General features: G+C 39.4%; 1 protein-coding gene and 1 pseudogene across 6 annotated transcripts in view; one reads left to right on the top strand and one right to left on the bottom strand.

Moving 5' to 3' along the window:
- Positions 1-16,261, top strand: part of INTS4 (integrator complex subunit 4) — a 122,451-nt gene that overhangs the window by 10,367 nt on the left and 95,823 nt on the right. For all 6 annotated transcript variants that reach the window (XM_021671820.2, XM_021671817.2, XM_021671821.2 and 3 more), the window contains 2 exons: positions 5,034-5,151; positions 7,736-7,842. In XM_021671820.2, the coding sequence (XP_021527495.2) occupies positions 5,034-5,151; positions 7,736-7,842 (225 nt within the window). The remainder of the gene's footprint in view (positions 1-5,033; positions 5,152-7,735; positions 7,843-16,261) is intronic.
- Positions 15,180-16,009, bottom strand: LOC105728983 (thioredoxin-related transmembrane protein 1-like; annotated as a pseudogene).

The following is a 16,261-nucleotide window of genomic DNA, read 5'->3' as shown; positions in this document are numbered from 1 at the left end:
CCTCGAAGAAGTGGGTGATCAATTATTGGAAGCAGGGATCCAGAAATGCATTATAGAGTGGTAGTGATATTTGGGAAAAGTCTTAAAAATAGATTTTGGCCAGTTGGAAAAGAGAGGGAAAGACATTTTAGTTGTGAGCAACTGTGAACGTGGGCATAGAGATGCGACAGGCTATTACATTAGAAGAAATGCAACTAGTTTGGCTGGTATAGATTTTAGGTTGAGAGCTCATCAAGAGATAAGACTAGAAGGTTTTGAAGGGATCTGATTCTAAAGGGCTTTGTATTCTACCTTGTCAGTTTTTGTTTTAGATATGTCACTGAGGGGAGGTATGGAGGGTAAAGGAATTGGATGACTGGAGTTAGAGTGACCAATTAGAAGACTGTAAGTTTGGAGAAAGGTGATGAAAGCCTGAACCAGGACAGTTTTTTTTTGGGAGACAAAGTCTCACACTGTCGCCCAGGCTGGAGTGCAGTGGCACAATCTCAGCTCACGGCAATCTCCACCTCCCGGGTTCAAGGCATTCTTCTGCCTCAGCCTCCCAAGTAGCTGGGATTACAGGCACCCACCACCACGCCTGGCTAATTTTTGTATTTTTAATAGAGATGAGGTTTTGCCATGTTGGTCAGGCTAGTCTCGAACTCCTTACATCAGGTGATCCACCCACCTTGGCCTCCCAAAGTGCTGGGATTACAGGCATGAGCCAATGTGCCCGGCCTTTTTTTTTTTTTTTTTCTAACATGGTCTCACTCTGTTGCCTAGGCTCGGGTGCAGTGGTGTGGTCATGGCTCACTGAAACCTCTACCTCTCAACCTTATGCAATCCTCTTACCTCAGACTCTCAAGTAGCTAGAACTATAGTTGTGTGCCACCATGCCTAGCTAATCATTTTTTAATTGTGGTGACAATTAAGTTTTATTATCATAATGATTTGAAGTGTGCAGTTCATGCATATTAAGCACATTCATATTGGTATGCAGCCATCAGCACCATCCATCTCCAGAACTTTTTTCATCTTGTAAAACTGAAACTCTTTCCCTATTAAACAGTAATCCTCCATTCTCCTATCCCTCCAGACCCTGGCAACCACTATTCTACTTTTTTTTTTCTTTTTTGAGACGGAGTCTCATTCTGTTGTCCAGGCTGAAATGCAGTGGTATGATCTCAGCTCACTGCAACCCCTGTCTCCCAGGTTCAAGTGATTCTCCTGTCTCAGCCTCCTGAGTAGCTGGGACTATAGTTGTGCACCACCATGACTGGCTAATTTTTTGTATTTTTTCCTTTTATTATTATTATTATTTTAGACTAGTCAAATGCAGTAGTGAGAAGTGGGGAAAGAGTAGAACAAGGAGTTCAATCTGTAACTGACTGTGAACAATCAATTGAGATAACTCACTACCTTTGGACCAGCCAATTTTTTGTATTTTTAATAGAGATTGGGTTTTGCCATGTTGGCCAGTCTGTTTTCAAACTTCCAAACCTCAGGTGATCTGCCCGCCTCGGCCTCCAAAAGTGCTGGGATTACAGGTGTGAGCCACTGCGCCCGGCCTCATTCTACATTTTGTCTCCATGATTTTAACTACTCTAAGTACCTCATATAAGTGGAATTATATAGTATTTGTCTTTTTGTGCCTGGCTTTTTTCACTTAGCATAATATCCTCTGGGTTTAATCATGTAGTAGGCTATATCAGAACTTCTTTCTTTTTTAAGGCTAAATATTCCATTGTGTGTATATACTGTATTTTGCTTATAATCTATTCATTTGCCAATGGATACTTGTGTTGCTTCCACATTTTAGCAATTGTTAACAATGCTGTTATCAAAATATTTGTACAGCTACTTCGTCAAGACCCTGCTTTCAGTTTTTTGAGTATATACCCAAAAGTGGAATTGCTGGATCATATCAAATTCTATTATTAATTTTTTGAGGAACCACCATACTGTTTTCCTACACTTGATCTTAGCCAAAAGGCCCAGAAGCAACTTCCACCATACTGTTTTCCAGAGTGGCTTTGCTGTTTTCATCCCCATCAGCAGTGCACAAAGGTTCTAATTTCTGCACATCCTGGCCAACACTTGTTTTCTAGTTTTTAATAGTAGCCATCTTAATGAGTTTGAGATGGTGTCTCATTGTAGTTTTGATTTGCATATCCCTAATTATTAGTGATGTTGAGTGCCTTTTCATGTGTTTATTTGGCCATTTGTATATCTTCTTTGGAGAAATGTCTATTCAAATCCTTTGCTCAGTTTTGATTTGGGTTGTTTCTTTTGTTGTTTAGTTTGGAATTCTTAATATGTTCTTGTTGGGAACCAGCCCAACCCTGTGCCTGGGTGCCCTTAGTTCTGGTGGTAATGAGGGATTGAGAAAAGGAAATAAAGACAGAGACATGAGTAGATAGAAGTTACAGCATGGGTCCAGGGGACCAACTCAAGCTTGGCAACCACGTTGGCCCCGAGCTCTGGGCTCCAAACACTTACCATGTGCACAATCTCATTGATCTTATGGGTGTGGAAAGGGAGGGTAAAGGAGTAAGGAAGGTAGCTGTGTGGAGAGCACTTGAGATCCTTCTAAGACATGCTAAACAAGTACTCTGAGTTTATCACCGATTGTTATCAGGGTGGGGCAGCATCAGAAGTATAGTGGATTAGGAGCCACCTGGGTCTTACGACTCCCAGTGCATCAAGGGACTTTTATCTCCAGAGCATTGAGGACATAGAGCAATTAAAATCACTCCATATTCTGAGAACCTAGGCAGAGCCTGAGGTGTTTTGTGGTCTCTGCCCTGAAAGGCTTATTCTCCTTCTTGCTAGCTCCCATCTGCAAAGACTCTGACCTGACGGATATTGTGAGCAGAGGTCACCTCCCTTCTCAGAGATCTTTGCCTAAGCCCTTTTTACAAGGCCCTCATGCAGTCTATGTTGAAAAGGTATTCGTGGGACCAGAGCAGTATTCCCTGCTCTGCAACCACCCTGAGGTGTTCCCTGGTGTTACTGCACTCTCAGATGGTCTTTACCATAAGCCTCCTGTTGCTGCTTGATTTCTAATTAACTGTACCAATAATATAGTTTAGTTTGGTGTATAAACTTCAGTGTACTGTGAGCCAATCAAGCTTATAATTATTTAGCTAGAATTAACATAGGTCTCCCCCTGGCCATCTTGACCCACAGTTCTGATACTAATTTCAAATCAAGAATTAACTTTACAACTTAAAGAACTGGAAGACAGCTGGCGCACAGTAGCTCACACGTGTAATCCTAGCACTTTGGGAGGCCTAGGCAGGAGCACAGGAGTTTGAAAGCAATCTGGCAACATACTGAGACCCTGTCTCTATTATTTAAAAAAACAAAACAAAACAAAACTAGAAAAAGAGCAAACTAAACCCAAACTTAGTAGAAGGAAGAAAATAATAAAGATTAGGGAACTGATATTTGACTGCTTACTATATGCCTGTTTTTGTGCTAGTAATTTTCCTCTCAGTAGCCCTCTGAGGTTATTACCACCATTTCACAGATAAGGCCTAGAGCTATTGGGTAGTGAATACAGGATTCACACCTAGATCTAGCTAATTTCAAAGCCCTTTCTCTTTCTGCTTCAACTCACACCCTAAGGTAAGTTCCCAAGAAAGTGACTTTTCTAAAGTTATGTACATAATACATGTCATAGCATGCCAGGATTTTAGGTCTTCTGACACCTTATCTATTGCCCCTTCCCCTGCTTTAGGTCTCCTTATTGTGCCTGGTGACCTCCTTAGAAAATGAATGTAGGAGGCAAGGAGTTGGTCTTATTTGAAAAGCACCTCATCCTTTGAGCATACACTTAAGTAATTTTGTCTTACAGTATAGAAAGATTATTTACTCTCAGCACTGGCAAGGTACTTTTTTTCCTCTCATTTCACATATATTTATTGAAGATATATTCATGTGTTTATTGATCTTTTTAGTGTCAGATATTATGCTATATTATTTAGATGTGGCGGTGAACAAGAGAGCATTCCTTTTTGTCTTTGGAGGAAATTTCTCACCACAGGGATTTTGGTGCCCATTAGAGACCACCTCCCACTCTCTACTAACAGAGCCAGACTATTTTTTTGACCGTTTCACCTGCAGCTGGGGCCCAGGCACAAAACTTAAACTCAGACAATCACAGTTGCCTTCTCCAGACTCCTAATCAGGATCTGGTAATTCAAAAAAGCAGATAGGGCTGAGCCCAGTGGCTCACACCTGTAATCCCAACACTTTGGGAAGCCAAGGCAGGAGGATTGCTTGAGCTCAGGAATTTGAGACCAGCCTGGGCAACAGGGCAAAAGTTAATCTCTACTAAAAATTAAAAAAAAGTAGCCAGATGTGGTAGTGTGCACCTGTAGTCCCAGCTATTTGGGAGGCTGAGGTTGGAGGTTCACTTGAGCCCAGAAGGTCAAGGCTGTAGAGAGCCATGATGGCGCCGCTGCACTCTGGCCTGGGAGACAGAGTAAGACAAAAAAAAAAAAAAAGGGATGGGGGCAGGTAGAATGAAAGATTCTTTCTGGTAATAGCAGTGGTAGCTCACTTTCCAGGGACTCCAAGAGCAGTGGTGCTGGCAGCAATGTTGTATGCCCAGTGTTGTTGGTACAACATGGTGTGTTGTGACTTGTGTCTAACATGACTATTCATTGGAGGTCAGGTACTTTTAATGCCAACAGCACATTTTTTATTAGAAGTTAATGACATCAGAATGGCATAAAAAAGTTCTCATTCACTTTGCAGTATATGTATGTAATGTATCAATTGAGAAAGCTGTATCTCCAGTGGAGGTTGCAGTGAGCCAAGAGTGCACAATCCAGCCAGGGCAACAGAGTAAAACTCTTGTCTCTGAATAAATAAATGAATAAATAGAAAGCTGTCGTTCTAGAAGTATAGAAAATTAATTTTTCAGAAATGATGCCATAGAATTCTTGGATCATTGAATGTCTTTTGGGATGTTAGTTTTCCATGTTCCTGTTTGTTGGTTAGCTAAGCATAGAGCATCAAAGTGACAATTGCATCTTTTTTTCCAGGAGAATGATCCATCTGTGAGACTGAAAATTGCCTCATTGTTGGGTTTATTATCAAAGACAACAGGATTTTCACCAGACTGCATTATGGATGATGCCATTAACATCCTGCAGAATGAAAGTAAGTTGCAATTTAAAAGCTAATCTTTAGTTCTTTTTATATAGAATTTAGGACAAAATTTTGTTGTGTTGATATTGAAAAGGAATTTGAGGATAATTTAATGAAACCATGTATATATATTTACATAAGAGTTGAAATACTGTTTTATCTCTTTAATAACTGTCATTTATTTGCCAAGTGCCATATATTTGAGGTAGTTTACATATGATATAAGATACATATTGTGCCCCCTTTTTTTTTTGCTTGCTTGTTTTTTGTTCTGAGGCAGGGCTTTGATATGTTGAGCAGTCTGACTCCAGGCTGGAGTCAGGAGTCCAAACGTGTTAATGACCCTTGCTATATATTACCCTATTGCTTTTCTAAAAGGATTATTTCAGCTTACACTAAAACCTGTAACTGAACATACAGTACTCATTTCATAAAGACACTTTTTTTTTCTTTTGAGACGGAGTCTTGCTCTGTCGCCAGGCTGGAGTATAGTATCCTGATCTCAGCTCATTGCAACCTCCGTCCCCTGGGTTCAAGTGATTCTCCTGCCTCAGCCTCCTGAGTAGCTGGGACTACAGGCATGCACCACCACACCCAGCTAAGTTTTGTATTTTTAATAGAGACAGGGTTTCACCGTGTTGGCCAGGATGGTCTCAATCTCCTGACCTTGTGATCCGCTTGCCTTGCTTGGCCTCCCAAAGTGCTGGGATTACAGGCGTGAGCCACTGCGCCCGGCCTCAAGACACTTTCTTTTTTTTCTTTTAAATTTTTATTTTTTTTAAATAAATAGAGACAGGGTTTCACCATGTTGGTCAGGCTGCTCTCGAACTCCCGACCTCAGGTGATCCGCCTGCCTCAGCCTCCCAAAGTGCTGGGATTACAGGCGTGAGCCACCACGCCTGGCCTAAAACACATTTTTAAGAGCACCAAAATAGGCTAGGCACAGTGCCTTATGCCTGTAATCCCAAAACGTTGGGAGGGCAAGGTGGGAGGATCCCCTGAGCCCAGGAATTTGGGCAACATAATTAGATCCCATCTCTACAAAATGTTAAAAAATTAGCTGTACTTGGCGGCTCACACTTGTGTCTCAGCTACTTGGGAGGTCAAAGTGGGGGATCGCTTGGGCCTAGGAGATTGAGGCTACAGTCAGCCGTGATCATGCCACTGCATTTCAGCCTGGGTGACAGAGTGAGACCCTGTCTCAAAAAATAAATTAATTAAAATAAAATAAATGCAAGCACCAGAACAATAACATTGCTTTAGTACGGAAATATCATTTTTTTCCCCATGGAAAATTCTTACAGTAGCTACGTGAGTCTCGCTCTGTCGCCAGGCGCCAGACTGGAGTGCAGTGGCACGATCTCGGCTAACTGCAACCTCCGCCTCCTGGGTTCAAGCAATTCTCCTGCCTCAGCCTCCTGAGCAGCTGGGACTACAGGCACGCGCCACCATGCCCAGCTAATTTTTTTTTTGTATTTTTTTAGTAGAGATGGGGTTTCACCATGTTGGCCAGGATGGTCTTGATCTCTTGACCTCGTGATCTGCCTGCCTCAGCCTCCCAAAGTGCTGGGATTACAGGCATGAGCCACTGCGCCCGGCCTAGAGGTGAGATTTTAAGGATTACTAGATATTCAGTGGAGAGTCGGGTCAAGATTGGAGTCAAGTGTGGGGGAAGCCATTCTACATAGATAAGTTAGCCTGAGCAAAGATAGGGGGACATGGAATTATAAGAAGTTGGAAAAAAGAGTGTTAAAGGAGTTAAAGGAGACCTGAAAGAGATGAAGCTAGAAAGATAGGCAAGGGTAGACATTATGGAATGCCTAGCATATATGCATTATATGCCTTCTGGGATATTTGGATTTTATGTTGTAGGCAATGGAAAACTTTTTTTTTTTTTTCTGTTTCCTAGTCTGAAAAAATTCTTGGCCGGGCGCGGTGGCTCATGCCTGTAATCCTAGCACTTTGGGAGGCCCGGGCGGGTAGATCACCGGATCTACCCTGTCTCTTTAAAAAAAAAAAAAAAGGAAAAAACTCTTGAATTAGTCAAGCACTAAACATTTTTGGAGCACGCTATGTATAAAGAACTGTGCTCTATCCTGTGGAGAACTCAAACATTTAAACGTGATCCCTTTAGGAACTTAGCTTTTAGTTGAGGGCATGAAGGATCACACAGTAGAACCCAGTTGACAAAAGTCTACTTTTTTGTTATTTTTCTTGTTTTTTGTTTTTTAAAGTCTGGGTCTTGCTCTCTTGCCCAGGCTATAGTGCAGTGGCACAATCATGGCTCACTGCTGCCTTGATCTCTCAGGCTGAAGCAGTCCTCCCGCCTCAGTCTCCTGAGTAGCTGGGACTATGGGTGCACACCACCATGACTGACTGATTTTTTAAAATTTATTTTTGTAGAAACAGAGTCTCCCTATGTTGTCCAGTCTGGTCTTAAACTCCTGGGTTCAAGGGATTCTCCTTTTCAAAGTACTGGGATAACAGTTGTGAGTCACTGTGCCCAGCCAATCTACATTTGTTACCCAAGTAAATTAGTTTATATAGTTACCGCATTTTGAAATTCTACAAGACAACTTTCTGTCTTCCTCTCTAGAGTCTCATCAAGTCCTAGCTCAACTGCTAGATACCTTGCTTGCAATTGGCACTAAGCTACCAGAGAATCAAGCTATCCAGATGCGATTAGTTGATGTGGCCTGCAAGGTAAGGGTATAATGCTCTTCTTTGTTGAACTGGTTTGCATTCCTGGAAAGGTAGTAGGAGCTGTACTATCTACTCACATTCATCCTAAACCACTAGCTGAGGACTGCTAAGGATCTTTAATGGTTTTAAAGAGCTACCTCATTTTTTTGTCTGTTGGTGTTGGATTAGGAATAAAGTTAAGTAAACCTGTTATAAACTGAATTTCCTCATCCTTTCAAAGGAAATGAAAATAATTACAGTATATAGTTACTGTGTATATTGTGCCTAATAATGCACTCTGCTTGTTAAGGTGCTTTGTTTTCAGTTTTTCATTTGGTCCTCACAATCCTTCAGGTAATTGGTGAAAATTAAGATTTATGGAGTCTGATTTGTCTAAGTTTGCACAGCTAGGAGGTTGCAGTACCAGGGTATAATCTGGGCCCAAATTTGTTTTGTTTTTATTATGCTTCAATAAACAGACCAACTATACACAAGTAAATGTATGGAAAAAGTATATAAGTTCTTTTCTGATTTTAAAATAAATATATGTATTAATACATTAATTGTGCCTTTTGATTTAATTTAGAGGTTAATTAGCCTCTTTGTGTATGCACAGCAACCCCTAGAACCTTGTAGAATTGATTTTACTTTGGATCTTTTTGATAACTTTGAGAATATAAAAAAGACAAATGCATTTGAATTGTGTTAGAGTATCATATTCATGAAATTAGAAAACTATTTCAGAGACCTAGGAAAAATTATTTTATTTATCTTTAAAAAACCAGACATACATAAAACCAAAAACACTTTGACAAATACAATACTAAAAGCTTAAATGGGGCCGGGGGCGGTGGCTAACGCCTGTAATACCAGCACTTTGGGAGGCCAAGGTGGGCGGATCATTTGACATCAGGAGTTCAAAACCAGCCTGACCAACATGGTGAAACCCCATCTCTACTAAGAATACAAAAAAAATTAGCTGGGCATGGTGATGCATGCCTGTAATCCCAGCTATTAGGGAGGCTCAGGCAGGAGAATTGCTTGAATCCAGGAGACGGAGGTTGCATGAGTGGAGATCACGCCACTGCACTCTAGCCTGGATGATAGAGTGAGACTTGGTCTTTAAAAAAAAAAAAAAAAGCTTAAATGGAAAAAACTAGAGATCATGTGTGTGGGAGAGTAAGTACATCTCCCCTGTGAGAGAAAATACATATCTGTATAGTTTGCTTCTGAGAGTTGTTATAGTGAGTGGGTTGTGATATCTGCAGTAACTGTTTCTTAAATCTGCTTTAAATATATTTTTAACTATAAGACTTTATACTATTATATATTTAAATGTTTTTAATTAGAAGAATTTGCACTCAGAAAATTTGGAAAGATATTGAAAACTATAAAGAAAAATGCATTCATAATTTACTACCCAAAGATAATCATTATTAGTCTTTTGATGCGTGGCTTTCTGATTTTTTTCTGTATGCAAATCATTTGTTATTGTTTTTTCTTTAAACAGATAGTTGTAATCATATAATTTTGCTCCTTTTTTGCTTACATAAGCATTTTTCTTGTATGTGTTTTATAAACATAATTTGCAATGGCTATGTGATATTGTGTCCAATAATTAAACCATAGTTTTTTTACCTACTTGCCTATTACTGAATATTTACATTGTAGCCATTTATTTAATTAGAAATAATACTACAGGGAATATCGTTAGTCTATATTTTCTGTATTTAAAATTCTTTCTGAAACACAGATTGTGAAAAGTAGAATTACTAAATTACTAATTGAAAACATTTAGAATTTATTTTCCTTTTTTATTTTTAGAAGAATAGAGATGGGGTCTCGCTGTGTTGCCTAGGCTGGTCTCGAACTCCTGGGCCCAAGTGATCCTCTTACCTTGGCCTCCCCAAGTGCTGGGATTACAGGCATGAGCCACTGTTGCCTGGCCTAGAATTTTTTTAAGACTCTGTTATTTGTTTTGTTTTGTTTTGTTGTTTAAAAAGATAAGAGTCTTGCCTGAGATTACATGTGTGAACCACTGCACCAGCTAAGACTCTTAATACTTCTTGTCAAATTGCTTTCTAAAGTGTTCCAATTTATATGCCCACAAGCAGTAAATGAGAGTGCTTAATTTCACTGCATTATTCTAGCATTAAATATTAATGCTTAAAAATCAAAGATAAGCCAGGCTCAGTGGCTCACACCTTTAATCCCAACACTTTGGGAGGCTGAGGCAGGCAGATCATCTGAGGTCGGGAGTTTGAGACCAGCCTGACCAACACGGAGAAACCCCGTCTCTACTAAAATACAAAATTAACCGGGCGTGGTGGCGAGTGCCTGTAATCCCAGCTACTTGGAAGGCTGAGGCAGGAGAATTGCTTGAACCCGGGTGGTGGAGATGGCGGTGAGCTGAGATCGATCTTACCATTGCACTCCAACCTGGGCAACAGAAAAATAAAATAAAATAAAATAAAAAATAAAGATAAACCTGTTAATTTGGTAGGTGGAAAATGATACTACATTTTTAAAAAAATCTCTTTTTTGAAAAGACTGCTAGTGAGATTTCTTTTCCATATGTTTTTCTTCTATTTGTATTTCCTCTCATGGGAATGAACTTTTTTTTTTTTTGAAGTGATGGATATATTAGCTTGATTGAATCTTTCTACAATGTATACACAGATGAAAACATCACATTGTATTCCATAAATATACATGTTTCCTGTCAATTAAAAAGTGAGGAGGCCTGGCGCGGTGGCTCACGCCTGTAATCCCAGCACTTTGGGAGGCCGAGGCGAGCGGATCACGAGGTCAAGAGGTCAAGACCATCCTGGCCAACACGGTGAAACTCCGTCTCTACTAAAAATACAAAAAAATTAGCTGGACGTGGTGGCACGCGCCTGTGATCCCAGCTACTCGAGAGGCTGAGGCGGAAGAATTACTTGAACCCAGGAGGCGGAGGTTTCAGTGAGCCGAGACTGCGCCACTGCACTCCAGCCTGGTGACAGAGCAAGACTCCGTCTCAAAATAAATAAATAAATAGGGGGAAAAGGGGCCATGTTACACCTGTTCAAGCATATAATCTGACCTTGCTACTTACATATTATCAAAATTCCAACTTAAATTTATTGTTACTCTAGTTTTAATGGTTTCACAAATACAAAAGTTGCTAGATAAGCAATACCAACTTATCTAAATCTGCAAGAATGTTCAATTAAAATTTTATTTATAGAATCATACAATAACTCAGTAAAACCACTCATATGAACTCCAACCCAAATAAGTTCTTATTAATAAAATGCCTCTATCGAAAGTAATATATTGTAAGAACTCTACCTTAAATTGGCGATGGGGATGAACTGCAGTGTTGTAAAATATGAGCCAGAATGTTCATTCAGTAATTTTAATTACATCATAATTAAGTCCAGAACTATGCTTTTGTGTAAGGTTGAATAAGGACACAACTGACGAGAGAAAACTGCTTTCTAAAACATCATTTACTGCAATAAGTTACTTTATACAGTAACCAACATCACAAGACTTCAAATACTGAATAATTATGGTATATATTTTTTTATTTTATTTTATTTGTCTGATGAGACCCAATAATTATGGTGTTTCTTTTTTTTTTTTTTGAGACGGAGTTTCGCTCTTGTTCCCCAGGCTGGAGTGCAATGGCGCGATCTTGGCTCACCGCAACCTCTGCCTCCTGGGTTCAAGCAATTCTCCTGCCTCAGCCTCCCGAGTAGCTGGGACTACAGGCACTTGCCACCATGCCCAGCTAATTTTTGTATTTTTTAGTAGAGACGGGGTTTCACCTTGTTGACCAGGATGATCTCGATCTCTTGACCTCGTGATCTACCCGTCTCGGCCTCCCAAAGTGCTGGGATTATAGGCGTGAGCCACCGTGCCCGGCCCTTCTTTTTCTTTTTTTCTTTTTCTTTTTCTTTTTTTATAAAGATGAGGTTTCACCATGATGGCCAGGCTGGTCTTGAACTCCTGACCTCAGGTGATCCACCCACCTTGGCCTCCCAAAGTGCTAGGATTACAGACGTGAGCCACTGCGCCCGGCCTAATTATGGTATTTCTAAGTGGCATTTATTGCTATATTCTGATAGGAGTGAAATTTCAAGACCAAAATAATAGCTGGTCATGGTGACACATGCCGGTAATCCCAGCTACTCAGGAGGCTGAGGCAGGAGAATCACTTGAACCCAGGCAGCGGAGGTTGCAGTGAGCCAAGATCACACCATTGCACTCCAGCCTGAGCAAGAAGAGTGAAACTCCATCTCAAACAAACAAACAAAAAAAGGACCAAAATAAGAGATTGCTGAATTTCATGTACTCATACTAAAAGAAAAACAAGATTTGGAACAAGAATTAAATTCAGATTTTACCTATTTCTACCAAACCTCTCAGCTTACTCACCTGAAAGATGTGCAATGCTTACCTGTCTTGCAGTCATCGTTAGGACTAAATGAATACAGGAAAACAACAAAGCTCCAGTAGGTACTTGGTAAATAGTAGCTGTAGATGTAGCCAGAATTCTTCATTAAGACTTTGTTCAGTCTTTCTGATAACCACTAAGTATCTACACAATATAGGATAGAATACTGTATTTTCCTCTAGAGATCAGATTTTACAATACTTCAATAGTAGAGCTGAATTGATTATGGCAGGTGGAAGGTGCAGATTTCTCCAGGATATTACTTTTACTATATCTTATTCCTTCCTGAACCATTTGTAAATAATCCCAAAGAGTTTCTATAAGCCTGTTACAAACTGAAAATTACTCAGATGTCTACAGTAACAGTCTTTAAGAACTGTGAGATTATGTGTTTCCTGAAATCTCAAGACCCTGTCTGTTTAGCATACTTGAAGTTTTCTGTAATATAATAGTCTTTTTGTGCTTTTTTTGTTTTGTTTTGCTTTGTTGTTTTACTCTATAGAATCCTTCTGGACACATAGTATTTTCTAATAAAACATTTGGCAATGTCACATATACTAGAACACTAAAAAAAAAAAAAAAAAATGCTTGATTAATGAGCATTACTGCCCTTAACTATCTCAATAGAAAAAGAAGACAGTTTTTCGATTACACATATCAAGTACATGTATAGGAACACACAACTACTCATCTGAACATTGTTAAATACAAAGTAACACAGCATACCTTCAAATAAGCAACTAGAAATCGTACTGGTCTTCAGCTTTAATGAAGTGGTTAGAAAAATTTATTTTGTGCTTAGGATATTTTTCTAAGACATCATAGTTACACATCCAAAGTTTTCAGTGGTATAATATTTTATATTCTAAAGGAAAGGACTTTAAAGAAAACTTGTATATTATGATACTGAAAGTCTAATGGATTCACATAGCAACAGAGCCTAGAAAGAAGGAGACATTAGAGAAATTGTCTACTACATAATGGTCAGTTGATTCATTGTATTTATGGTTTTCTCCCTTCTTGTAAGGTGAAAACTATATATTCTAGCTTTTTAAGGAGTAAAAATATTCTAAATGTTCCATCCTGTTGATTTCTACCTGTGAAATTCCACACAATATTAGCAGTCAGGAAAGACCAGGAGAATATCAAGTCTATCTTTTAAAAAATATTAAGATGTTATGATTTTAAAACAGCACATATTACAGACTCTAAAATCAATTAAGAACTGTATTATAAGGGCAAAATATATTTAAGACGTATACAAGAAGATGCTTTTTCCTGAGTAGAATGCAAACTTTGTTTTATATTAAGTTTCTGTGAATTTTCAAAATGTAAAATACCAAGGTTTTTTCACATTAGACAAAAATCGGGAATGTTCACCTTCACATCCAACAAGAAAAAAAAATTTTAAGTAGAAGTTCAGCAAGAATAATGTTAAATCGGAAAAGAGTGGCCAAAATTTTAAATTATCAACAGACAGCTCAATCTGATGGATCTCTCAGTAAACTTCAGTTTGAAACAACAAAAAAATACTGTTTACTAAAACATAAAAAATATTTCCAGGAAATTATCATCCATTTGAAAAATAAAAAATGTAACTCATAGTAAATAAGAAAAATACAAGAGAAAACCTCTATTGGAATCAAGAGAATACCATGAACTTAAAAACTTCCTAAATCAGTAGTGTATCCTGTATTAACATGTGTAGAAAACATTAATTAATTAATGTAAGGTAGTTTTTATTAGTTGCATAACCTAAAAATACAACAAAATTTTAGAATACATCTCTTAAAAAAAAACCACAGAATTATCACTGAAATACACATTTCTTGAGACAATGGGCAACATTCCCATTTATGGGAAATATCTTCTTTTTTTTCCACATAGTGAAACCAAGAAAAATTATATCAAATGGCCGGGCGCGGTGGCTCACGCCTGTAATCCCAGCACTTTGGGAGGCCGAGGCGGGTGGATCACGAGGTCAAGAGATCGAGACCATCCTGGTCAACATGGTGAAACCCCGTCTCTACTAAAAATACAAAAAATTAGCTGGGCATGGTGGTGCGTGCCTGTAATCCCAGATACACAGGAGGCTGAGGCAGGAGAATTGCCTGAACCCAGGAGGCAGAGGTTGCAGTGACCCGAGATCGCGCCATTGCACTCCAAGCCTGGGTAACAAGAGCGAAACTCCGTCTCAAAAAAAAAAAAAAAAAATTATATCAAATGAGAAATATTTTTCTCTACAATAATCTTCTATAATCTTTTTTTTTTTTTTTTTTTTTTTTTGGAGACAGAGTCTTACTCTGTCACCAGGCGCCAGGGTGGAGTGCAGTGGCATGACCTCAGCTCACTGCAACCTCCACCTCCGGTTTTCAAGCAGTTCTCCTGCGTCAGCCTCCTCAGTAGCTGGGACTACAAGCGTGTGCCACCACACCCAGCTAATTTTTTTGTATTTTTAGTAGAGACGGGGTTTCACCATGTTGGGCAGGATGGTCTCGATCTCTTGACCTCATGATCCGCCCACCTTGACCTCCCAAAGTGCTGGGATTACAGGCTTTAGCCACCGTACCCGGCCTTCTATAATCTTAAATACCTTACTAATGCAATAGTTGGGAAATGTAAATTTTCAAAACTCAGACTTGAAACAGGTTGTTATTAAACAAATATACAGAAATCTTATCGCTTGGCATGATTTTTCAAAAATTAGAGAACTATTTAAACCGCCATACTGCGCTTAAATCATATTTCAAACTTGTATACCTAGTGCTTTTATGTTCTGAGTGTGGACTCTTCAATTTAAAAACAATCTAGACTGAACCCTGCAATATACAAGCAAGTCACAGTTCACTTCAAACCAAAGGAAATGATCAATCTTCTGTTTTTAGTAAAATCATAAGGTAACTATAAAATTCATTTAGGATTTATCTGTGGCCAATGATGGACCCAGAGAGCATTGTCTTATGGCATTTGTGGAAAGTCTTTGTTTGTTCCTTCTTTATGTTCAGCTTCTTCTTCTGAAACATCTTCTTCATCCGCTTCTTGTTCCTCCTCCACTTTTTTCAAAGGTTGCACAGATTCTGATAATAATTTTTTTGAAGGGTATGGCTGTGGTCTGTGCCTTTTGAAGGACAAAGGCAATCTGCTACAAATATCATACAGAGTCCTAATAACAGTCCGGAAAGCAGAGTTGCTAAAGCACAAACAGTATATGATCCCCATACTGGCAATCCAAGGTCTTTAATAAAGTAGTTATCGCAAGTCCTGATCCTCATAGATAGCTGAAAGAGTGCTGACATACTGCTCATCAGAACAGAGCCTGGACCAAACCATGATGAAACCAGCTCAATACTCTCCCACTCTTTATCACTTACGAAGTTTATGAAGTCCTTCTTAGTCCTTGGACCCTGATAGTGCCTAAATTCACCATCTTTACAATGATAAATAGTAGGAAGAGCAGTTACGATAAAGTGTCCACTCAGTCCTGGCTGCTCTGTGACATCTACTTTCGCAACATTAACCTCAAGATCTTCTCCCCATTCAGCAGAACTTTCCCATTTTGGTTGAAGATTTTGACAAGCAGGGCACCACTGGGCATAATCCTATCATCCAGTCTCCAGCAGCTCTCTCCAGTTCTCGTCCATGATCAGGTGAACGTTGCTCTGCTGCCTGTGGGTCCAGGCAGGACCCCCAAAGCAACAGTACCAGGACTGCCAGGGGAACTGCAAGACTCCTGGAGGGTGCCATGTCTGCCGCTTGCCCACTTCACAGCAAGCCGGGAATGAACTTTTAATGTCCTTTGCCAGTTAAGCATAAGGAGCTTGTGGTTTATAGAGGTTCTTAATAGGGTAAAAATTTAAACTGTTTTGCAGTGGCAGATCTGTCACAAGCTTTTTCAGACTACAATAATGAAGGCTATCTGTGATTCATAACTACAACCACTGTTTCTATTGCCAAATGGCCATTTTGGTTTATGATTTTATCATACAATGTGCCTGA

Source organism: Aotus nancymaae, unplaced genomic scaffold (genome assembly GCF_030222135.1).
Source record: "Aotus nancymaae isolate 86718 unplaced genomic scaffold, 86718_ANA_hifiasm-v0.15.2.pri h1tg000059l, whole genome shotgun sequence".
NCBI classification, from domain to species: domain Eukaryota; kingdom Metazoa; phylum Chordata; class Mammalia; order Primates; family Aotidae; genus Aotus; species Aotus nancymaae.
The sequence above is the reverse complement of the archived record's forward strand: the minus strand, read 5'-3'. Positions and strand labels throughout refer to the sequence as shown.